The following is a 25,566-nucleotide window of genomic DNA, read 5'->3' as shown; positions in this document are numbered from 1 at the left end:
AACAGTGGCATTGAGATTCGTGGTTTTTCTCTGCTGGGGAATCTCCAGTCTGGCTTCCCTCTTCAGTCTGTTTTTCAGTCAGCTAAATGGGCGACTCTGCCTTCCTGGAGCTCCAAATGTCAACCAAAAGGGCACCCAGTCCTGCTTACTCTGCACAGAAACCTGCCACACCGACCATAAGAGTTGTGTTGGCGACCCATGGGGCTCATCCGCTGGGAATCTCCTGGTCTGTGGACAACAAAAATTTGTCTGGAAATGTGGCGTCCACTTGTTCTCTGCACTTTCACTGGGAGCTACCATCATGAGCTGCTAGCAATCAGCCATCTTCGATCTTTCTCCTGAATATTTTCTTAAATGTTTCACAGCATGGGATATTCAATATATAAACAAATACTGTATTCTTTGCTATGGAAAAATAGCTAAAAATAACCTAAATACTTCTATATTTTTTTCTATTGTTTTCACACTTCTTTATGAAGGAACCAAACATTTCATCTGCTAAATGATTATTTTATAAAATTCTCTAATATATTTATTCTAATTAGTTCTTTTCCACATCAACATATTTCATAATACATTGTTTAACTGACTGTATAACAGTTTTTCAAATTTGTTCTTAAATTAAATATTATTTTTTGCCTTAATAGTTTCTAAAAGATCCTCCACATATCTAGGAAACTTATTTCTATTTTGAAACAAAGATTACATTAATTTCTTTAACAAATATATCACATTGTCAGATTGTGTTGAACCTGTGATGAAATAAATCCATGCTTCTCTGAAGTCCTTTTATAGCACTCTTAGATTGTCTTGCCCTTTAAAAAATTTTTACTTCTCTTTTGTTGTCATATATTTTTCCCTGTGCTTATGCTTTTGTCCTTCGGTCTACACTTAGCCTTTTGAAAGCAGACCTTCCTCTCCCCTCAATATTATCTTCCTTGTCTTCTCAGAGGACTTGGCACAATACTTGCAAGAAAGGCGGCTTGTGATACTAGAGAGAGCTGGCCTAGGGATCAGAAAAACTAGATTCTCATTCTGACTCATCTCATCCCTTGACAAGTATACAGCCTCAATATTCATCAGATGAAGAAGCTATTACTTGCCTGTGCTATCTAGCTTACTTGTGAGGGTGCAGTATAAAAAGTACAAAAGAAAGCAGGTGGCACAGCACCTGCTTTCAGGGCTGTATAAGACAGTAACACTAATCTAACTCTAACAATCAATAGAATGTATTAAGCTCTTACTATGTGCCAGAGTCCTGTCACCTTTTCTACAACCAGGTTCTGAGAGATGGCCTGTAATAATGATGAAGAACCAGATTCTGAAGACTCTACCACTTCCTTGCTTTGTGACATTGGGAAGGTATTCAAGCTCTGTGCTTCAGTTTTCTTATCCGTAAAATAGGATTAATAATATTATCCACATCATATGATCATTATATGTATTAAATGAGTAAGAAAGTGAAATGTCCATATACATGGCACTATATGTAAAGAACCAATTCCCCAAATCATCATATTCAAGATAACACAATTTTTAAAAGGAGATAGTAAAGTAGAGAGAAGAGTAGGTCCATTGGGGTTCAAGGCCTGGACAAAGCAGACAGAATTTCTAAAATGCTCAAGCAAAAGTTTGTTCTTATTTAATATATTATTTATGTAATTTTTTATACATATAGACATATTTGATATTAAGCACCAATGTGCCAGAGAGGCTTTACTGTCTCATTCTTACTGATAAGGAAGCTGAAGCTCACAAAAATCCCTTACATTTCCTAAATAAACACTGGTAGTATTTGCCAGGTATAAATTCAAGTTAGTTTGATTCTGAATTTTAAGCCATTTCAGGTAAACCAACAAAAACAAGGCAATATTATTTAGAACTTTGAACCATTCCAAATTCAGAACATCCTGCCTTTTGTGCCAAGAAAAGGGCTACAAAGCCCGAGTGTGGTGACTCACACCTGTAATCCCAGCACTTTGGGAAGCCAAGGTGGGTGGATCATGAGGTCAATAGATGGAGACCATCCTGGCCAACATGGTGACATGGTGAAACACTGTCTCTGCTAAAAATACAGCAATTAGCTGGGCGTGGTGGCACATCCCTGTAGTTCCAGCTACTCAAGAGGCTGAGGCATGAGAATTGCTTGAACCCTGGAGGCAGAGGTTGCAGTGAGCCGAGATTGAGCCACTGCATTCCAGCCTGGTGACAGAGTGAGTCTCTGTCTCAAAAATAAAAGAGAGATACAGAAAAGAAAAAAAAAGGGGGGCTCTCCAAAAACCCCCAAGACACAGCCACCCTTAGCAAAGGTAGTCTGTTCCTGACTGCTATGGGAAATGAACTAATCAGTGTTAACTCAGGTAAAGTGTCTTCAGCCTCACCTGCTGGCTGGTCTGATATCAAAAAAGGGTATCTATGATAAAGTATAGAAGAATCTTCAACAACACAAATGTGGGTTCACTTGCTACTCCATCACTTTGTAGCTGTTTGGCCTTAAGCAAATTGTGAAGTTCAAATGAAAGAATGTTTTCTAGAAAACATGACGTATAGTATCAAATATAAAAAAATAGTCTTGCATTCTCAATTACAGAACTGTGGTCCTAGAACCCTATTCCTTTAACTGTGATGCACCTTTGCATATGCATTTTATAGTAATCTAAGTCCATCATGTTACTCTTTATATATGGACACAGAAATCAGTCTTTATTTTTCCTACTTGCTTTTAAAACTGTCTAAAGTTATTTATAATCTTGGACTTTTTTAAAAAAAAAAAAAGAATGAAGGCTATAGCTCAGGATTTATTATTTCCTTTATTCAAAGGTAATGTTTTCTGGAGAAGTGCAAATGGGTCACTCTTAATCACACAACTGATAATGTTAAGTCCAAACATATTCTTGATGTTGTCACCTTGTGGAAATATTTGTAATAATAAGACCCATATTATATATTACATTCATTTATTCATTCATATAACCCAAAACAAATGTATTTGATAAGCAACCTGCATATTTTACACAAATGATACACAAACATATTTTATGTATATTATTCACACTCTGCTACATTTTGCTTTTTAATTATTCCCAAGCACTAAGTTCTGATAGCAAAGAAAGTAAATATGTGCTGAATATATTTATTGAAATATTAAAATTTTGAGAGTTAAAAAAGATATAAATTTTTTTTCTCTGAGAAAAAATAACTATGAAGATAACCTGTGATGTGGAATAATAGTTAATTATATATTTAGATTGTGAAAAACATTTGGTGTAAACATTTTTTGATAAATAGTAAGTTACTGTGTAAACAAGAATTGAAAGTTTCTAATCCAGAAAATGGAGTAAAAATAAACAGACACAGTCCAGGCTTTTTTTTTTTTTTTTTTTTGGAGACAGAGTCTTGCTCTGTCACCCAAGCTGGAGTGCAATGGCCTGATCTTGGCTCACTGCAAACTCCACCTTCTGGATTCAAGTTCTTATGCCTCTGCCTCCTGAATAGCAGGGACTACAGGCACATGCTACCACATCCAGCTAACTTTTTGTATTTTAGTAGAGATGGGGTTTCACCATGTTGCCCAGGCTGGCCACCAACTCCTGAGCTCAGGCAATCCACCGCCTCAGCCTCCCAAAGTGGTAGGATTACAGGCTGAGCCACCACGCCCCATCAGTCCCTGCTTTTATAACTAAAATTCTAGCAAAAATTATAGATGGTACAAAGCACAACACTCAAAAATAAGTTATCTCCAATTTCTAAAGTAAAGAATAACAGGTTCTGTGAAAGAGAACACAGAAGCTTTATGTTAGATGTGTTTGTGCATAAACTGAAAGTCTGATGAAGTAGGGCAATTCGTGTCTAATTTTTGTTGGCATAAAAGCAGACACATTTACTGGTCAATGGAAGAGATAAGGAAGGGAGTGGGAAGTGAGCTAAAGGAGAATCTGAAATAAGGTGTTATGGAAGAAAAAAACTTGAGACTAGAATCTCAGAGGACAGAGAGGAGCAGTTCTTGATAAGAACTGAAAGAAAGAATCTCTTTAAGGTTAGTCTCCAGTACATGAACCTGAGGTGAAAATTTATGGTTAAAATCAGAGATCTGAGATTCCTACTTTCTGTCAAGATGGCTTAACAGAGATTAGTTTTACACTCTTGTCTAAAACAAATAAAAACAGACCAAATGTATGAAGCAGCAGTTTCCAAAATGCTTAACAATGAGAGATACTGATTCCTGGAAAATAAACATGTGTGAGCCCTGTAATTATCTTGAGAGGGATTCCAGGGCACAGCGCAGGGAGGCAGAAGCAAGGCATGACACTTAACACCCACAATACATACTGGATGAAACCATTTATATGAAAATAAAGAACTAGCAAAGCTAATCCCTGGTGGTAGTAATCATAGCAGTGGTTTTCTTAAGCCTAGGTTTTTTTCTAACTGACTGTACAAATGGACTTACTAAGATAATATAAACATTGTATAAGTAGACTTTGGTAGTGTGCACATTTAGCAAAGCACTTTGAACTTCACACCTAAAATGGGTTTACATTAGCATGTGTAAAATATATCACAGGAAAGTGAATTAGAGATGAAGAAAGGTAAGCAGATCAAAGTGTATTTTCTATAAAGCAAGAGATAAAGATTTAAATACTGTTGGTATAGCAAGTTTCAAGTAGATATTAATAGTAGGTATTGATTTATATGTACTAACCCAAGAAAACAGGTGAGCAGATTATTCATCATTACAGATGACTCTCTTTCAGAAAATAGTATTAACTATGGTGAAACCAGTTATGTGAGTGACTTATCTGCAGCTACCTTTAACTTGGATCCATCTGTTGTTAGCATGAGGTACATGGAGGTTTAGCCGACATTTAAATTGACAGTAGTCTCATTGTACCACATTCAAACACAGCAATGCAACTCATAGGCAACTTACATTTCATGCGTAGAAATTTAGATGAGTCACTCTTTCAAGTACGTAAGCTGACAAATCAAATTTTCTCTGTTTGAAATCCTTCCAAATAAGTATAATAAGTTTAGAGTCAGAAGTTCACTTTCTTGACACCAGTAGTACTTATCTTGTGCAATAGATTTATTTCAGTTTGCTTACACGTAAACATGTGTCAAAATTTTATTCTAAAATAAACTTTATTACATTAATTAGTCATCCACCTAAATTCTTTTTCCTCATATCTCCAACACCAAACATCTAAACACAGGCATTTTATTTTTGATTTTTAAATTTTTACTTTTATATACTTAGGGATACAACTGTATATTTCTTACATGAATATATTTCAACATGGTAAAGTTGGGGTTTTAGTGCACCCAGCACCTAAATAGTGAAATTGTGCTCAATAAGTATTTATTCAAACCTAATCCTCCACCTATTCTCTCATCTTTTGGAGTCTCCACTTTTTATCACTCCACTCTGTATGTCCTTAGTACCCATTGTTTAGGTCCCATTTATAAGTGAGAACACATGGTATTTGACTTTCTATATCTGAGTTACTTCACTGAAGATAATGACCTCCAGCCATTGATGTTACTGCAAAAAAATGGACGTTATTCTTTTTTATTGTTGTATAGTATTTAGTATTCCATGGTGTGTGTGTGTGTGTGTGTGTGTGTGTACATATACACACATATACATATCACATCATTTTCCTTATTCAGTCAACTGTTGGTGGGTACTTAGGTTGATTCCTCAGCCTTGCTATTGTGAGCAGTGCAGGGACAAACATAAGTGTGCAAGTGTCTTTTTAATATAATGATTTCTTTTCCTTTGAGTGGAAGTGGAATTGCTGAGTGGAATGGTGGTTCTATTTTTAGTTCTTTGTGATAGCTATAGAGTTCTATTTTTAGTTATTTGAATTTTCTATAAATGTTGAGAGCTAAACAATGGGGACATATGGACATAAATATGAAGATAATAGACTCTGGGGATTCTAAAATGGGAAAGGGTGGGAGGTTTAAAAAATTGACTATTAGGTATAATGTTCAATATCCCAATGATACATTAGAAGCTCAGTCTCCACCATTACACATGTAATACTCATGTAACCAACAAGCACATGTACCCCCTGAATCTAAAATAAGTAAATAAAAACTCTTTATGTCCTTTCTTTCATTATCAAGATTTTCTACTCTTGATTTTGCTCTTATCATTCTCAGTGTCTGAATTGTCCTGGTCTCTCAGCTCTGCTTTGTACAGATACACAGTTATGGTCTTTCAACTTAAGTAATCAAATCACATTTCTCACTTCCCCTGACTTTATTATCTTGCATAAGAGGTTCATTTTCTGGAAGTATCAGTTTTCTCATCTGCAAAGCTGGGTTACAAATGCTGTTTCTTAGTGTTGCCGGGCTGGTTAAACAACCTTCTGTATTGTGCAAGGAAAGGATCCAGTTACAGCTTCTGCATATGGCTAGCCAGTTTTCCCAACATCATCAAGGTGGATTAAAGACTTAAAATTAAGACCTAAAACCATAAAAACGCTAGAAGACAACCTAAGTAATATCATTCAGGACATAGGAATGGGCAAAGACTTCATAACTAAAACACCAAAAGCAATGTTAACAAAAACCAAAATAGACAAATGGGATCTAATTAAACTAAAGAGCTTCTGCACAGTAAAATAAGCTATCAGAGTAAACAGGCAACCTAGAGAATGGAGAAAATTTTTGCATCTATCCATCTGACACAGGCTAATATCCAGAATCTACAAAGAACAAGTTTACAAGAATAAAACAAACAACCCCATCAAAAAGTGGGTGAAGTATATGAATAGACGCTTCTCAAAAGAAGACATGTATGCAGCCAACAAGCATATGAAAAAAACCTCATCATCACTGGTCATTAGAAAAATGCAAATCAAAACCCCATTGAGATACAATCTCACACCAGTTAGAATGGTGATCATTAAAAAATTAGGAAACGACAGATGTTGAATGTGGAGAAATAGAAATGCTTTTACTCTGTTGGTAGGAGTGTAAATTAGTTCAATCATTGTGGAATATAGTGTGGCAATTTCTCAAGGATCTAGAAATAGAAATACCATTTGATCCAGCAATCCTGTTACTGGGTATATACCCAGAGGATTATAAATTATCTTGCTGTCAAGATACCTGCACATGTATGTTTACTGTGGCACTGTTCACAGTAGCAAAGACTTGGAACCAACCCAAATGCCTATTAATGATAGATTGTATAAAGAAAATGTGGCATATATACACCATGGAATACTATGCAGCCATAAAAAGGAATGAGTTCATGTCCTTTGCAGGGACATGGATGAAGCTGGAAACCATCATTCTCAGCAAACTAACAGAAGAACCGAAAACCAAACACCACATGTTCTCCCTCATAAGTGGGAGCTGAACAATGAGAACACATGGACACAGGGAAGGGAACATCACACACTAGGGCTTGTTGGGGATTGAGTGTTAGGGAAGGGATAGCATTAGGAGAAATACCTAATGTAGATGATGGGGTAATGGGTGCAGGAAGCCACCATGTCACATGTATACCTATGTAATAAACCTGCAGGTTCTACATATGTATCCCAGAACTTAAAAGTTAAAAAAAAAAAAAAAAAAAAAAAGGCTGGGTGCAGTGGCTTTTGCCTGTAATCCCATCACTTTGGGAGGCCAAGTGGGTGGATCACAAGGTCAGGAGATCCAGACCATCCTGGCTAACATGGTGAAATCCCATCTCTAATAAAAATATAAAAAATTAGCTGGGTGTGGTGGCAGGTGCACCTTTAGTCTCAGCCACTTGGGAGGCTGAGGCAGGAGAATGGCTTGAACCTGGGAGGCGGAGTTTGCAGTAAGCCAAGATCGTATCATTGTACTCTAGCCTGGTGACAGAACAAGACTGTCTCTTAAAGAGAAAAAAAAAAAAAAAAAAAAAAAAAAAAAAAGCCAGGCTTCTTGGCACTAGCTGTAACCCCAGCACTTTCAGAGGCCAAAGTTGGTGGATCATGAAGTCAAGAGATCAAGACCAGCCTGGTTAACATGGTGAAATCCCGTCTCTACTAAAAACACAAAAATTAGCTGAGTATGGTGGCACATGCCTGTAGTCCCAGCTATTAAGGAGGTTGAGACAGGAAAATTGCTTGAACTCAGGAGGTGAAGGTTGCAGTAAGCCAAGATCGGGCCACTGCACTCCAGGCTGGTGACAAAGCAAGATTCAGTAAAAAAAAAAAAAAAAAAAAAAAAAGAAAGAAAATAAAAGAAAAAACTTAACTATATTACCTAAAAAAGGGCAAGCTATCAGCAAATTAGCAACCTCTTTCAGTGCTTACTTAAATGCCTTCATCCTACAGAGTCTGAAACATTTTATGTTACCTGTGTGAAATCTTCCTAATTGCTTCAGATTATATTTAATCCTCCCATCATTGATACCTCATAGCATCTTAGTCCATTTTCTCCTGTACTGAAATACAATATTTTCCTGTGCCTATGCCTTATCAGTCAAATGATTTTAAATTCCAAAAGGGCAGGCACTGAGTCCTCTTTTACCAGCTGATGTTCTTCATATATTCAACCACAGTGCTATGATGAGCAACAAGTAGCATATCACACAGAGCCTAGGATTGAGTGAGAGGCTCCTTGTGCCAGGTACATCTCTGAACCACCGGTAATTAGTATTTTCTGTAAAATGGGCATATAAATTTGGAAGCATTTTATAAAAAAAATATAAAGTACCAGGATACCTTCTTCCTTCAAGACTATTGCTAATGTAATAGCAGTCACTTACACATATAGCCAGGCAATGATTTCACATATTTATCTTAAACAGTCACAATAAATCTAGTAATAGTAATGATACAGATGAGGAAAGTGTCTGAATGGGAAAACTGAGGCTTAGATAGTTTAACCAAGTCATTCATCAACTCATACAACTAACAAAGTACACTTGAAGGGGTGATTTTATTCCAAATCTGGGAAGAGGGGAGGGCTTCTGGAAAAAATAAATAAATCTTACCTTTGATTAGTGATCCCACTAATGTATATTCCCTAGATATGTTCCAGAATGTTTATACCCAAGAACAGAGGAATGATAGAAAATTGAGTATCTTCAAAGAGTTATAAATGACACAAGTAAAGGTGGCAACTAGAGAACTTATGCTTTTATGTCATAACTCCTCCCTACTCCCACAAAAGTAATAAGTACTCTTATCATAATGACAAATCTGAACTGTCAGCAGCAAATACAAATCCAGAACTTTGAAATGAGCCTTGATCTAAATTTTCAACTCATCATTCATCATTTAAAACACTACCTATTGTTTAGCATGGAATTTTATGATAATCATATCTCAATTCAAATTACATTTTGCCTATACAAATACATTACTGCCTATACAAATAAGGTAGTAGATAATTCCAGTTTTGGTCGTTATGAGGTCTCTATTCTTGTACTCTTACCAGACTTACATATACTTGGATGTTCAGAAAAACAGGAAAAGAAAATCCTGCCTTTTCCATTGAAACTTCTAATCACTGGGACTTTGATTTTGAAGCCAGCAGTAGAGTGGCATATCTAAGAGTTCTCTCCTTAGCTTCTAGAGATCTGGGAAGCATATCTGAGTCTGGGAATCCTCATGCTTACAGTTTTGCTTTCTATAGGTACCATTTGGCCATCAGCAATCGTCAGGCACCATCTCCTGTACTTCCATAGAATAATGTGCTTTTCTGGCTAGTAGAGAATGAGGATAATATCATTCTCTCTGTGATTTCCACAGTGATGTTCCATTCTTTTTGTACCTTGTCTTCTTGTTCCAGGTTCCAGTGTCTTTCGGACCATCTCTAATTTCTATTCTGCCGTAAATATTCCCTAAAGCAAGAGGACACAGAGCCTGCTATAAGCTAGGTTGGGAAAATAGGGAGAAAAAATAGTGTCAAAGAAGTCAAAGATTCAAATCTCTGCAGTGTTCGACTATATGCTACCAAGATAAAAGTTCCCACTCCCAAGAAAATAAATGCCATTATCTGCCAAGAAAGTGGAAAGTAAATTGGTAGACTACAGGTGAAATGTGAACCACAGGCAAGCTTTGTTTAATTTTCACAGTGTTCTAAAGCAATAGCAAAAGTACTGAAAGAATTTTTAAAATTAGAGATATAGTACCCTCAAAATGAAAGAGTAAACTGAATTTTTATTTTCCCAGGCAAAACTAGTTGAGTCTGAGCAGCTCTGCCCCTTCAAAGAGGGTTACCCTTACCAGGTAGGCACAGCCTCCCCTCTCCAATTCACCTCATTTGGTGTATTCCCGGACTCATGAGCACCTAAACTGTAGCACCTTGCCCAGATTTTAAATATTTACCAACTTATGTCACATATATAAGCTAATACAAGTATTTTAGTGAAGATGATTCCTCAAATCTTCTGAAAATAGTTTTCTTTCAATTATTAAAGAACTCTGAAAATATTTTGTATCCTTTTTTTTATAAAAAATTATACAATATTTTGTCTCTTCTACTATAATACAACTTCTAATAGGGTAGAAAATTTTGTCTGTTTGGTCATTACTACATTCCCAGCATCTATAATAATGTATGGCACATACACTTGGGTCTCAGTAAATAACTATGCTGAATATTTATGTTGAAGAATTTATGGGATGAATAGCAAATTTTACATGGACACACATGATATAATTGAGGTGCTTCCTTTATGCCAGGGGCTATTTTAATGACTTATATTTGCTCATTAAATACTCACAATAACACTGCAAGATAGGAATTATCACCAATCCTGTTTGGCAGAAGGGGAGACTAAGGTTTGGTTAATTTTGTTCCCTGAGATCAGCAGTTAAAATGTGGATGCAACCATTCTGGCTTTGGAGTCTGTGCCATTAATCTTTGTGATACAATGTTACTTAAAATGGTACCATCTTTAGATAAAGAGCCTTAGAAAACAAAGCACTTTTATTCCAAATAGCAAAACTGCTTCATAGGAGCATACACCATTTCTGTGTCTGAAGACACTCTAGAGCTCAGGTGAAAAACATGAAAGGAAGTTAAGAAGCCAAGTCCATCTCACACCCATTAGAATGGCTATTATCAAAAGAATAGAAAAATGATATGTATTGGCAAGAACATGGACAAATTGGAACACGTGTGCTTTGTATGTGGGAATGTAAAATAGTGCAGCTGCTATGGAAAACAGCATACTGGTTCCACACAAACAAAAAAATAATAATAATAAATAAACAGAACTACTCTATGATTTACCAATTCCACTTCTGGATATTTATTCAAAATAATTGAAAGCAGAATCTCAAAAACATATTTCTATACTATGTTCATTCACAATAGCAAAAAGAGGGAAGAAACCTGTGTCCAATAAAGAATGGGTAAACTAAAATGTGATACATACACAGAATGGAGTATTATTCAACTTCAGAAAAAAAGAAAATTGTGATCTACGCCCACCATGAATAAACAGTGTGGACATTATGCTAAGTGAAATAAGTCAGGCACCAAAAAATTAATACTGAATAATTTAGAGAAGTCAAATTCATAAAGACAGACAGTAGTTGCCAGGGGCTGATAGAAGGAAAGAATAGTTACTGTTTAATGAGTGTAGAGTTTCAATTTCCCAAAATGAAAAGAATTGTAGTTGGATGGTATTGATGGCTCCACAGCAATGTGAATGTACTTAATGCCACTGGACTGCATACTGTAAAATGATTAAGATGGTAAATTTTGTATTATGTGAATGTTACCACAATTTTAAAAAGGAAATGCTTAGTACTTGATTTAGGTGGCAAAGCTACTCTATACTCTGGCTTTACTTTCTATTTAAATCTCAGTGAATTAAAGATTGTTTACTGCATATGTTTACCTCTGTATGTGCCTTCTCATTTCTCTTTTATTCTTGTTTCTCACCCTTCAAGGAATGGTGAAGTAATTTTCTTATGGTCACAGTTCATGCTACAACCTGAGGTTCAATTACTTAAAAATATCTTGGGAAATGATAATAACTAACAGCTTCTTTGGAAATAATTAAAAATGCACATGCGTAGGTGTAATAATTATTCATTCATCTGTGTAACACCCTACTTACAGGAATGTGCTTGTCGTTGCAACTGTAACACACATTGCAAGCACCAGCGTGAGGAGTCATGGCTGGTGAGTCTTCCATAGTAAAAGAATAGGTCCAAGGGCAGATTCATTTGGGAAAGGACTGTCTTTCTCATTAGGCTTGGTGAAGGTTTTTGTGAGCAGCCTTGAGGTGCACAGGGAAAGGAGAAAGGAGAGAGAAGGTGGGAAGATGCCCAGACTTTCATTTTTGAAGGAAAAGATAAAGGCCAGGAAGAATCTGGGCTCCTTCTGGTATCTGCTATAATTTTGCTAGTGTTGTCCTCATTTGAAGGATTATGTAGTTAAGGATAAGAATGGGCACAGGATGGGTATCAGCAGCTGTTGTTCTCAAAGGAAACGATAAATTCCTTTCAAAATTCAAGAAACTGCCATTTCCCTTCAAAATTCAAGAAATTGGGATGTGTCAGAGCAGAACGGCCTCTCATTTTTAGAAGATTAACAGAAAAATCATAAAATTAGCTCTTCCAGGTTACTCAGTGAGCATATGTGGGTAACGCTAGAATCAGAAGGAAGTACATGAAGTAAATGCAAAGTTGTAAGATTGTTCCTTGGGATTATTGTACTTGTCCTTGGAATAAATGTGCTTGTGGAGAGAAATGTTTATTTAAACATTTCTCTGTGTTTTAAACTGTTTTCCTGTTGGTGAATTGAGAGGAAAATTGTATCATGTTCATTATTTGAGAAATCGTCGTGCTTCCAACAGACCAACTCTTGCGTGAAAAGAGAAGAATTTTTATCTGTTCAGTGGGTGCAGGCACAATAAATGCCTTGCTGGGTTGCCTATTAGAAGATAGAGTTATTAGCCAAGAAGAGACAAACAAAGTGAGAGATGAAAATGATGCCATCCTGGATAAAGCTCGAGCCTTGATAGCCCTTGTTATTGGAAAAGGACCAGAGTCTTGCTGCAAATTTATCAAGCATCTCTGTGAAGAAGACCCTCCACTTGACTCAAAGATGGGTGTGCACAAAGGTAAGGAGGAATGATTTAACCAAATGTCCAAACGGTCCCTGTATCTTGAATTCAGTTACGATTTTCTTCTCTTGTCTTGCCAGTTGATAACAGGCTTCCTATTATCTCAGCCTCAGATCCCATTCCTGTGTACATGGCTCTAGTTTATGTCCCTTGTCTCTACCGTTCTATGTCCCTTGTACATTTTCTTTCAGTATCCTCTGCTGCACACAGCTCATCTCCAGTTCTATGTAGGCAGTAGCTCATCACTACAGTTCATTTAAAGAGTTTAGATGTTTTTATCCTGAATCCTTTACTTGTCCTGGGGAGCAATGTACAGTATCACTCCTTCTTTACCCTAAGAAGCCCATGTATTTATTAGTATAGAAGGTATAAGCTCTTTTTGTACTACCACCCTGCTCTTACCTCATCTCCCTATTAAGCACTTTTCAGAATATACAATGTTGATGAGTCTCAAAGAACAAATGTAACGTGTACGTAAAATTAAATATCCAATGAATATTTTTCATGAAATTATATATGGATTCTCTTTCGTAGTCATCTCCTTTGCCTTTTTTTTGGGGGGGGTAATATGGTCTACGTGCATGAGTCCAGTCTGCAGGCCATTGTCTGTAGTCTATCCCCTTCTATTTCTAGACCTACTAAGCCCAGATGCAGGCTCTTTTATCAGAGCTGGCCCACTCCAGTAACACTTTTTCCCCCACAGAGTGAAGATGGAAACTCTTGTGAACTACCACCACTTCCTGAAGCTTTTCCAGAGAAAATACATTATTGTGAGGGATAAAAAAGCAAAAAAACACAAATGTGTTTTTCATAAAGCTGATTAATGACATCAGTTTCAAATAAATCTCTCATTCACATGACTTGCTTCTTGTTATTTCTCTCCCCATACCAAAGAAGGATAATTCCTCAATAATAGTGAAGGTCATGTTGATTATAGTGTAACTGAGAAAGTCCCTCCCTTTCCTTTTCTTTTTGTTCAGCTTCTTTGCAATCCTGTAGAGACATGTACAGCCCACTTTGGTGCTTTTAGCACTGGGAGTCTGCTGTGATGGGAAACAAATGAAGGCCCCACTCAGAGTTTTAAATAACATTGCTTCTTCGTAATGTTCTCATCTAGTTTTTCAGGCCGAGGTCTGTAAAAATTACTCAACGTAAAAAACAAAACTTCCTTTCTGGGAAAATAATAGAGAAAATCCATGGACAAATAACCCATTGCCATAAATCAGGCTTTCAGAAAAAAAGTTTTCATGAAAGTACTGATAGCTTCACGTGCCGCATGGGCAGGGTGCAACAAGATATTACTTAACGTCGAGGAATGAAGATTTGTGGAGTCAAGATAGCGTGATGACATGCCATCGCTCTGCACCCTTCAGAGCAAAACACTGGCTATTAATTATGCTTAGGCTGCCTTTTCCCTGTGTACATGGTGTTAAGTCACGAAGCACTATCTTCTGGATGTCTCAGGAGGTCTTTTAATTTGTTAGCGCATGCCAATTCTTAAAATTTCTGGCATAAGTGGGAGCAAAGTATTTGGTTCCAGGAACAAAGGCCAAAAAATTTCCTGAACTTTTTTATGTTTTTGCACTTTTTCCAAGCTCTTTAGAAAACTAAAATAAAACTTAATGTGGTTCCTTTAATTTTAAATTTGTCAGTCATAAATTATGGCAAAAACAATCATTGTAGGTTGACATCAAATACAGGAAATAAGAATGTTTGATATTTTCCTCCAAAGAGGAGGTATATGCCACTGATAGGAAGTGTTTCTTTGAGACAAGTGATTGGAGTTAGGGTTCTTCTCATTGATAATCAGATAGTTTATCTGAGAAGATACATTTTGAGGGTGATTCTGTTTGACTGCGTGTCCGCACCAAAATCTCACCTTGTAGATAGGGTTTTACCCTGTCAGCCAGGATGGTCTCAATCTCCTGACCTCAAGATCTGCCCAACCCAGCCTCCCAAAGTGCTGGCATTACAGGTGTGAGCCACCGTGCCTGGGCCCATGGTAAATTTAATTAGAAAAATTGAGGCCCAGATATGTAAGCTAGAAATTAAGTATTATTATTCTTATGCCAGTGTTCTTCCCATTGAAAGTTCTACTTTCCCATTGTAACACATAAAAGTAAGTTAATTTTTCAGAATAGGCAGGCTGAAAAATCTAAGAATGAAAATTGAGGATGAGTAGGGCATAGAATGTTATAGGCGATTGAAGTCATACGTGCTAGAAGATAAGGTCACAAGAAAGTGGAACTATATAAATTTTAGAATCTTTGAGGAATGGAGTTTTCTTCTTTCAATGTATAGAAGTTGAAGTTTAAGACCTGATATGAAGAAATTGGAATCAAATTAGGAGAACAAAAAGCCTCCTCTAACTAAAGATAGAGTAACTCTAATGTGCTTTTCCATAAATAATCATAGAATAAAGATTTCTCACATAAAGGTTTGAAAAGGTAACTGATAATCACAAAAAATGAAAAATCATTTACTGACCCTTCAGAGAACATTCTGAGTTGAGATAGGGAATTGTGCTTTGAACCTCTCAGAATATCAAAGTTCACGGCATGGCAAAGAGACCTGAAACCAGCTTAAAAATGGATTATGAGGTCAAGATCTATGGCAGTGGATGTCTCAGTGGTCAGAAAAATGAAAAGGTTTTAGAGGTCAGGACTTAGGAACAAAAGTTTGGAATTTAAGCTTCAAGAGAATCATTTTGAGAAGATCAGTCCTCGATGAGATTGAGAGCAGACAACTTTGGGGTCCAAATCTCCAAAGAGTTTCCTCTGAAAGATATTTAGAGTCTCTATTTGGTGATCATAGAAAGAGATTACATGAGGTAATAAATGTCAAAAGATCTTGGGTTTAGATAGTTTATTTCAAGGTAAAGCTTCAACTGTGACCAAGGTAAAGGTCACTATAAAGAGATGGTGTGACTTGGATGATCCTCAGAATATCTAAGGGCTAGATATCCTTCGGAATTAACAAAGCTCTTCTCTCCTTATAATTCCACCAAAATTCTCAACTCAAGTTATCTTCACCTTGGTTCATGGTGCAATATTTATTTTTCTATGAAGGAATTCGAACCTGAAACACTCGTTTTATTTTCAGGTACAAGGATAATATGAAGAACTATATATAAATGCTCAGATGCCCCAAATTGAAATAGTATTCATCACAGGATATTTTTATTATTTCACAAGCAATTAAACATGGTATCATTAGCTCTTTTGGCAACTTACATAAATGACCAGAATGAAAGATACAATTTGTGATAAACTGAATCCTAATGCACCATCACTGACATGGTGATTACATTTACCTGCTGCTTTTTTTCTTGTGTTCTCCTGACCTTAGACCAAAAAAAAAAAAAAAAAAAAAAAAAAAAGGAAGCAAGGATATTTTCTGTAATAAAATGGGAATTACTTTCAAATAGTAATTTGTTTATCCCTACCCATGCAGCAAGTCCACACACATTATTATCTATCAGTAGGAATAACTGGACCTTAATTCAGCAGGAATAGTCAACTACAGAAAAGTCAGATCTTTGATCATCAGAGTACACAATTATCTTTAAGTGAATCCAATCTGAAATTATTATGAGGTATCCCTATGTATATCTAATGTTCAGTGGTTTTATTGTTGTGCTATAAAAATATCTTTCCAGAATGCAGAACCGAGACACTCAAAATCTTACTTCAGGGACTAAGTTAAGGTTCAGACATAGCTTCAATTTCTTATGCTAACAATCAAAACTCACTGTGGTCAAAACCTTTCCAATGTATACACTGGTGTCAATCAACAATTCATTTACAGACATCAACAGACAAAGATTATATTTAGAAAACTTACATATATTTTAGTAGGCTTTCAATTAGTAGTGCACTTAACAAATATGTTCTGAAATCAACTAAGTGTGGCAATTACTAAGTGACCTTTCGTTAATATCTAAAATTTGTCATCAATCACCCAGTCACAGAAATTCAAGCACAGTACCCACCACCATCTATGCCAAAACTTGTTGACCATTTCTCATCATCTGGGGATATTGCCACACACCACTATAAACGTTTTCTTGCAATTCCTTACCCATCTATTCTTTATCATTTCTGCAGGAAAAAACAATCCAGCCTTTCGGGACTACAGTCAAATGTACCATCCTGTTCAGTTTTTGCTGTTTCTTGCTGTAATCCAAGAAAATACAAAACAAACTGATACTTTATCTTAATGGTAAATACAATTGTCCATGAGGAGTGGATAAGTGGAAGTTTGAGATCAAAAGAAATAATTTACTAATTTAACACTATTTTACCATTTGTTCAATTGGGCTTACTGAGTAAACTGTACTTCAGCCGAATCAAAATTCAGTGACTCTGGAATCTTTTGAAGACATAACTTCCATGATAAGCCATTTGGTACTTGCCCAGAACCTTGGAATGCTTTTGGTAACTATTTTTGTTTTTGTATCTTGTGATATTTTAGAGGGTATTAGTTGGCTGAGGCATTTACAGCAGTGTTCTGAAACTTAATATTAAAAAACAAAAACAAAAAAAAACCTGGTGATCTTGTTAAACTGCCAACTCAGATTTAGCAGCTCTGGGTAGAGCCTGAGATTCTGTATTTCTAGTGAGTAACGGGTAATTTTAATGCTGCTGGGGTAAGACTAACTTTGACTGTCAGAGATCTAGTAGATACTCCCAAGTTTGCTGCAATACCATATTTGTAACACAAGAAACCTGGGACTGTTTCTGATTTTATCCAAAACTACTATTGGGTGACTGTTGTGTTGCTTTGGTGCAGGAAACATAAGGAATTTGCAAGTTTCTTGTTGTCTTTCAGTCTTGTTCACTGAATCCAACGGTTACTGCTAGATAACGACTTCAGTTTATTAATTTTCAAGATTTGTTGAGCACAATTAGCATTCTTCTTAAGAAAAAGAAATTATCCTTGGCTATTTGTGAGAAGGCATAACAGTGAAGTAGTGTGTGTGTGTGTGTGTGTGTGTGTGTGTGTGTCTGTGTGTGTGTGTGTGAGAGAGAGAGAGAGAGAGAGAGAAATGCTATTAAATTTCCTTTCGTTAATCAATATAGTGTTACATCATTTCATCCTCCCCTCTTGCATGAAATAGATACATTTACCCACTTTTTTGAAATCATCATGGATATATGCTGTTGTTTTTTCTATGAAAAATTTTCTTTTATGTTACTCATCATATTTTGCTAGTGAAAGAGGAATAGTAGGGTGAATGGTGGGTAAGAAAAAGAGACTAAGAGAAAATAGGAAATATGAGGATGATTACACCAACATTTGCTTCTTTTTCATGACTAGTAGCAATATGAAGAATCCATTCTGTGAAAAAAGAAAATGCATGTGTGAAGAACTCAGTAATATGACTGCAAACACTTCTTTGCTGGCCCCAGATGAAATCATTAATAAAGCCTGTAGTAGAAAGGATTTTTTTAAATACTGCAATCCCAAGGAAGCAATTTCCTAGACAGTTTTTGTGATTTGTTAGTATGCAGACTTGAATAAATCCAACAGGAGGCCATGCAATATGCAAACCTAAGCAAAGATGTTTAAACAGCTCAAATGAGGATCTTAGTATTTACAGTAATTTATATATGATTTTATACATTCATCTCTATGGTATCTCACATTCCACTTACAGAAGATAATTCTACATATATTATCCCTACCGTTTGCAGTTTACCTGTCATTTAATATTCTCTTCAAAGAGTAGTATGAGAATCACAGAAGAATATGTAGAGTTCTGTAAGACAAAAACAAAACAAAACCCCCAAATCTAAAAGTATGTGGTGTGGCTAGGCAGATAATACACATATAAATGGACATTATTCACTAGCTTGCTTGGCCTCAGCTAGTGAATAGACACTGTGGAAAAGGCTAAGACATAGCCTTTTAAGTCATCTCAGGAGCATAGTATCAAGGCTTGAAAACCTAAGGTAGGAAGGTTGTGCTAAGAAGTAGAGGCTATTAAAAATAAATGATTCTAGCACTCTGCTTAAAGAAAATTGCCAAAGTATAACTAATCTGGATTTGCATGCAAATCTATCCAAATTCACCTCTGCCCCATACTTGTTATTCGATGTGTGATTATATGTGTAATTAACTTAGCTATGGAGTTTTATCTGTGAGGAGAGTTAATCCTAGCCATTTTGTAATGTTGTAAGAATTACATGACATGATATGTAGAAAATTAGCCATAGTTCTGTTCATACTTAAAGTGCTCAATAAAGATGATGGCAACAATGATAGTGGTGGTGGTGGTGATGATAAAAACATAACTTGGTTGATTATGAAATAAGAGGAGTCAGGAACTTGAGTGTAGGTATTATTTGGAAAGTATTTCTAAGAAGCAGAAGTGAGGGAGTGGGGAAGGAGATGAAGGGACGACAATCTCCCAAAAAGTTGCATTAATGAATTTATTACTGCTCTGAGAAACTGGGTTTCAATCTTTCTTAGGGATCCTCTACAATTATGTACATTCTACCTTACTAGAAGATAGGGAGTTAGAGACATTCATCAACTGACTAATGCCATTCATTGGCTGAAATTAGCCCCCAGGAGCAGGTTCTCCCACTCCCACAATTCTGGATCCACATATGCACAGGTAAGCAGCCCCAATCCTTTGGTGAACATCTCCAATCTTCAAAGCAGAAAGAACCTGTGGGATAGTGGCTTGATGTGTGACAACAACCACATGAGGGGAAGTCCCCACCAGAGCAGCACTAAAGTCAGGTGGGCTGAAGTGGTGTGTCATGTAATAACAATGATTTTTCTCAGTGGGGGTAGACTTCAATATGTTTTTATGGGACACAATTCAACTCATAACAATGCCCAACTCACAGGGCTGTTAGAAAGCAATTATTTTTTAAACTTCTTCTATTAAGCATACATTGTACTTCTTCTATCAGTGGACACAAATTTTTCCCCAGCTCTGAAAAAATTGGTTTATATTTTGTATTTTCTATTCTCTCTCTTCTTTCTGGTAATTCGATCTGATATATCTTACAGTTTCTCATTCCATCCTTCATACCTCTGAAGCCCTCTCAAATGTTTCTGCTTCTCATTTCTGTTTTTGCAATCTAGATAAATTAGTGTAAACCTATGAACAACAGGGATCTGAAATGTCTTGGTTGGCTTACATGTGTATTTAAAACAAATAAACATATTGGGAAAATTTTTGGAGATCTGCTATAATTTGAACAAAATTGCAAACCATCTACACTAGAAATATGGAAAATTAAGTTAGATATGTAAAATATGCAAAAAAAAATTAAAAAGATGTTAGTCTATTTTATAATTTACTATCATATAAAATATGCACAAATCTATTATAGAAAGTTAAAGTTTGTTAAAGTTTATGCAAACATAGGTAATATGTAATACCATTTGCAATTGAGAGAAATGTAAACAAATATACAGATGTACATATGCAGGGTTAAATCCTAACTGCATAAAATTAATCATGCATACTGTACTCCTATATTTTCATAGCCATTCCTGTTGCTATTTCACTGAGCTCAATTTTTAATCCTGTATTGAAACTGAAGCTTGCATGTGGTTGCAGGATTTTTATACAGAAGGCGTATTTATAGACTCTAATATGATTCCAGAAAATGTTAAGTCATTGTATACAACTTAGAGCAAAAGAACAGGGAAGGATCTAAAGTTGGATATTTTAATGACAGCCAAAGACAGTTTGATAGTTTTGGAGTGCTTCTGTTTAAAAAATGTCAAGATTATCAGGAGATGCAGCTTTTGGTTATCAAGAGGCAGCAGATTAGTTTCCAGAAACTATTAAGAAAATCACTGAAGAGAAACTATACTACCAGAACAGGTTTTCAATACAGATGACAGTGTCTCATTCTAGAAAAAAGATGCCAAAAATGCCATTTATTAGTAAGAAATAGAAGCAAGCACCGAGATTTAAACCAGGAAAGGATAAGCTAATTCTACTTTTTTGAGAGAATGCAGTCGGGTTTATCATCAGGACTGCTCTTTATATAAAGCAACTAACCCCTGAGCTTTGAGAGAATGCAATCGGGTTTATCATCAGGACTGCTCTTAAATATAAAGCAACTAACCCCTGAGCTTTGAACAGAAAGGGTAAACACCAGCTGTCAGTGTTTTAGTTGTACAAGAATGTCCGGGCAACAGGAATATTTTTTTGTCTATTGATTTCATTGATGCTTTGTCCCTGAAGTCAGGAAGTATTTTGCCAATAAGGGATTGCCTTTTATGATTCTTTTGATGTTGGACAATGCCCCTGGCTACCCAAAACCTCATGAGTTCAACACAAAAAAGGTCAAAGTGGTCTACTTGTCCCCAATTGCAATATCTCTAATTCAGCTTCTGAATCAGGAGGACAGAAGGAATTTTAATGCCCATTACACACATTACTCTATAGAAATATTTGTGAATGCCAAGGAAGAGACCATTGGTAGAGATGACATCATGAAAGTCTGGAAGGGCTACACCACTGAAGATGACATCATTGGTATTAAAAAAGTAAAAGCCATGATTATGGGTGCAGTGGTGTGGGCATATGATCCCAGATACTAAAGAGGCTAAGGTGAGAGGATTTCTGGAGTCCAGGAGTTTAAGGCCAACCTAGGCAAGAGCAAGAGCCCAGTAAATTTCTGCTAGAGATAACTGTGACCAGAAGTTTTTCATGACTGCAGTAGGATTTATGAAAAAATAAATCAAGAAAATACTGAAAGAGATTTGTGGATGTGGCAAAAAAAAAAAGTGAAGGGTTTTACCACATGGATCTTATAAAAATTCAAGAGCTAATTGCACATCAGAGAAATTAACTGAAGATGACTTGACAGAGATGAGTGCTTCTGAACCAGCTCCAAATGATGAAGAAGAACATGTAGAAGGAGCAGTGCCAGAGCATAAATTGGCATTATAATTTGGCAAAAAGATTCTGATTATTCAAGGCAGCTTTTGACCTGTTTCACAACAATGACCATTCTATGATATGAGTGCTGAAACTAAAGGAAATGGTCAAAGAAAGATTGGTACCGCCTAGAAAAAATTTTAGGAAAATGGAAAAGCAAAAAAAAAAAAAAAAAAAAGATAGAAATATCTATGTATTTCCACAAAGATACACACAGTATGCCTGTTTTTCCTGCCTTCCATTTCACCACTGATTCTTTCGCCTCTGCAACCCACGAGACTGCAAGACTAAGCCATCCCCTTTCTCCGTCTCTTCAGCCTATTCAATGTGAGGACGATGCGGCTGAAGACCTTATGATGATCCACTTACACTTAATCAATAGCAGATATATTTTCTCTTCCTTATGATATTCTTAATAATATATTCTTTAACTTACTTTATATTACAACATATAATACAAATAAAATACAAAATATTTGTTGATCAGTGGTTTTTCTTACTGGTAAGACTTCCCTTCAATAGCAGGCCATTAGTACTTAAGTCTGGGGAGAGTCAAAAGTTATATGCAGATTTTTAATTATGTATGAAGGCCAGCACCTCTAAGTATTGCACTGTTCAAAGGTGAACTGTACTTCTTTGTATCCAGCTTCTTTACACTTTCACAGACTTTGTGTGTCTGCCTTTTAAGTTGTTAATTATTAAATGTAACTTTTGTATTTATACATGATCAATTTTATTGCTTTACTAATTATTTCTTATTGTAGAATAATTACTTTTTGCTCTCTTTATTTAAATCCTTCACACAGTTTCATTGTATATTTGATATTTTATTTGTCCAACATCTGAATGCCCTTCCAGATCTAAATTTATAGTCTCTTGTTTCTGCTGATAAATCCTCATAGTGGCTTGCTTTCCAGTGCATTTATATACTTCATCTGTCAGTGTAGTTTATATTTTGAGTGGGTTGAAGGAGAGGAATGGCTTCTGCTTCTGCTGCTAGGCAACACAACACATCCAAGACCATGTCTATCCATCCTCAGGGAGTTGGCTCTATCTGGTTCCAAGACGAGACTTTATAACTTGTAGAGGTTTTATGCATCAGTTGTTATCTGTACTATCAGTATAGAAATCTGACACAAGGAGACCACATGCTTCCTGGCTTCCTGCCTGTCCAGGCAAGCTCTTTACTGCTTCATCCTAGCTCCTTCCTACCCTTCTGCAGCTTCTTTCTGTAGTCAGCACCAACTCCCAGACATTCTTACCCCTTCTCCTGTCACCAACACACAGGCCACTCAGGGCCCAGCTCCTGGTTCATATGGGACCAGCAACGCCTCAAATAACATGCCCTATTAAATTCTGGATGTTGTGGTGCACAGAGTCTCAAGGGTGAGACTCAGGATGAGATTTTGATTTTATAATCTGGGGTTAGTCCAAGTACCAGTATTTTTAAATGGTTCGACTAGCAGAACCAATACAGATGAAATATCTATTGCAGGGCCTAGGCCTTGTTAAACACTTAATATGAAATAGTTACTTGAGAAGCATGTTAACATGGCTCTCCTACCTAGAAAGCTGCAATGGTTTCCTATTGCCCATCTGATCAGTTTTAATACATTTCTGAGCCTGATTGTTCTAAATGCTCATAGTCTAGAAGCTTTTAACTCAGAATTTATTTTTCACTGACACAAACAGCGCCTTTTGTCTACTTGCCTACTTCAGATTTCTCAGGGTACTGGCCAGTCGGAGGAAGCACATTAGATTGAGCAGTAATGAGTGAGGCTGTGGACTGGCTTCTCACCCAATTTTCTAACATGTGCTTACCAAGGTTTTGAGCCAACTTTTTACCCGGTCTTCTTATTCATAAAATGAAATTAATGCTTATTTAACATACTGAAATGAAGCATAGAAAAAATTTTGAAGTAGTTAACCAAACAGTACATTTTGATATGACCTTGCTTCTGGGCTATAGGTGAAGACTAACATAAATGATAGGTGATGTGGCATGCCCTCCACACCTGGCATTGCATCCTAGAAGGTAAGAATGATTAAGAGCCTCCTCCTATACATGAGAACACAGAGGCTGAGAGACACTACATAACTTGTCTAAGATCTACAGCTCATAAACAGAAGTTGACCTCGGGACTATCAGATGCTAAAATCCACACTGATAAGCTGTGCAGAAGGGAGGAAGTTTTTAGACAAGGAAAAAATAAAGTAACATCTTACAGTTGATGAGTGCTCTAAACTGTATTACTCAAAATGTGCTTATAGCCCATAAATATAAATAAGAAGAGGAGTTGAATAAACTGAAAGGGTGCATGATGTTCTAAGGCTTGGAAAGGGGACGGCCAAAACCCAAACTCAGGAATTTTCTGTCTTCTGTGTTGGAGATTATTGTAGTATCTACTCTGTCATTTAAGATGATATTGTTTCACAGTCTTCACACTGACGGAAGGATTTTTAAATCATTATGTGCGTTTTAAATATTACTTATAGTAGAACTGCCACATTCATTCATTTTAAGATAGTTTTACTTATGTAATGCTATTTCCAGGTACATATTTCAGTCAATAAATTGGGTCTATAAATTATCTTCATTCTGTCTACATATCCCCATCAAACGTAGATGGCAGGTAATTACATTTCAGTCACTATAAGAACCACTTACTCTTACCAGAATTATGACTAATTTGTGGAGATTTGAGTGTGTCCTGAAATTAAAAAAAAAAAATTTCTAAATTAGTCTATTATTACTACCACTGACCTTTTTCATTTCAAAATTGTAATATTATTTTAGCATAATTTACATCAAAAAAATGTACTCCTTTTGAGACTACAAATTGGTTATTAATGATATGAGGATATTTAGTATAATCATTTCCCAATGAATAATGGAACCGATTTTGTCACTCCAAAAATTTTGCCTTACCCTTTGTTCTCAATCTCCTTCCAATTCCTCCTCAGATAGTAGTGAGTGAATTTCTATTACTTTACGTTTGTTTCTCCTAATCTAGAACTTTAGATGATTGGAATCACAGGGTATGTGTTCCTTCTTATATGGTTTCTTTCACTCAAAAAGAAAGTGATATGTTTTTATTCATGTTATTGCATATCTTAGCAATATTTCCCTTTCATGACTGAATAGCATTTTAGTGTACGTGCATAGCGCAAATTGTTATTTTATGTTGCCAAACTGGATATTGTTTTATTTCTATTTTTTGAATTCTTCATTTTTGAGAAAAACAGTGGGATCTTGCAATCTAGTAATTCAGCGATTAGCTCCCCAGGACATAAGACTTGAAGCTTATGGTTCTTCGTTCCCAGATATATGGACTAGTCATGGCTTCTGTGTCTTGGATGCCATGTTAGCATGCTTCTACTCAGTGGATCATGACTATGGCTGGAAGTGAAACCTTTGTGTGAAATCATTAAGTTGACAGAGAAAATAAATAAATTTAAAAGCGAATGAATGGAAGAAAATTAATGCACAGGCAGTTTCTGCTTTCTTGCATGCTGCACATACTCCCAGTGGCAAGGAGCACAGATTGTGCTGCAAACAGATTAGGTCATT

General features: G+C 36.1%; 1 protein-coding gene across 2 annotated transcripts; it reads left to right on the top strand.

The window, feature by feature from the left end:
• The first annotated feature begins 577 nt into the window (after positions 1-577).
• On the top strand, positions 578-25,552 carry CARD18 (caspase recruitment domain family member 18). Of its 2 annotated transcripts, XM_074400498.1 has the most exons (3): positions 578-12,132; positions 12,809-13,075; positions 13,782-25,552. In XM_074400498.1, the coding sequence occupies exons 1-3, from the start codon at positions 12,126-12,128 to the stop codon at positions 13,784-13,786; spliced, it is 279 nt and encodes a 92-aa protein (XP_074256599.1). In that variant the 5' UTR covers positions 578-12,125; the 3' UTR covers positions 13,787-25,552. The 2 variants fall into 2 exon arrangements, with proteins under 2 accessions (XP_074256599.1, XP_010332910.2); XM_010334608.3 differs by having other exon boundaries at positions 12,809-25,552.
• The last annotated feature ends 14 nt before the right edge of the window (positions 25,553-25,566 follow it).

The sequence above is a fragment of the Saimiri boliviensis genome, chromosome 6, assembly GCF_048565385.1.
Source record: "Saimiri boliviensis isolate mSaiBol1 chromosome 6, mSaiBol1.pri, whole genome shotgun sequence".
In the NCBI taxonomy this organism is placed as follows: Eukaryota; Metazoa; Chordata; class Mammalia; order Primates; family Cebidae; genus Saimiri; species Saimiri boliviensis.
The sequence above is the reverse complement of the archived record's forward strand: the minus strand, read 5'-3'. Positions and strand labels throughout refer to the sequence as shown.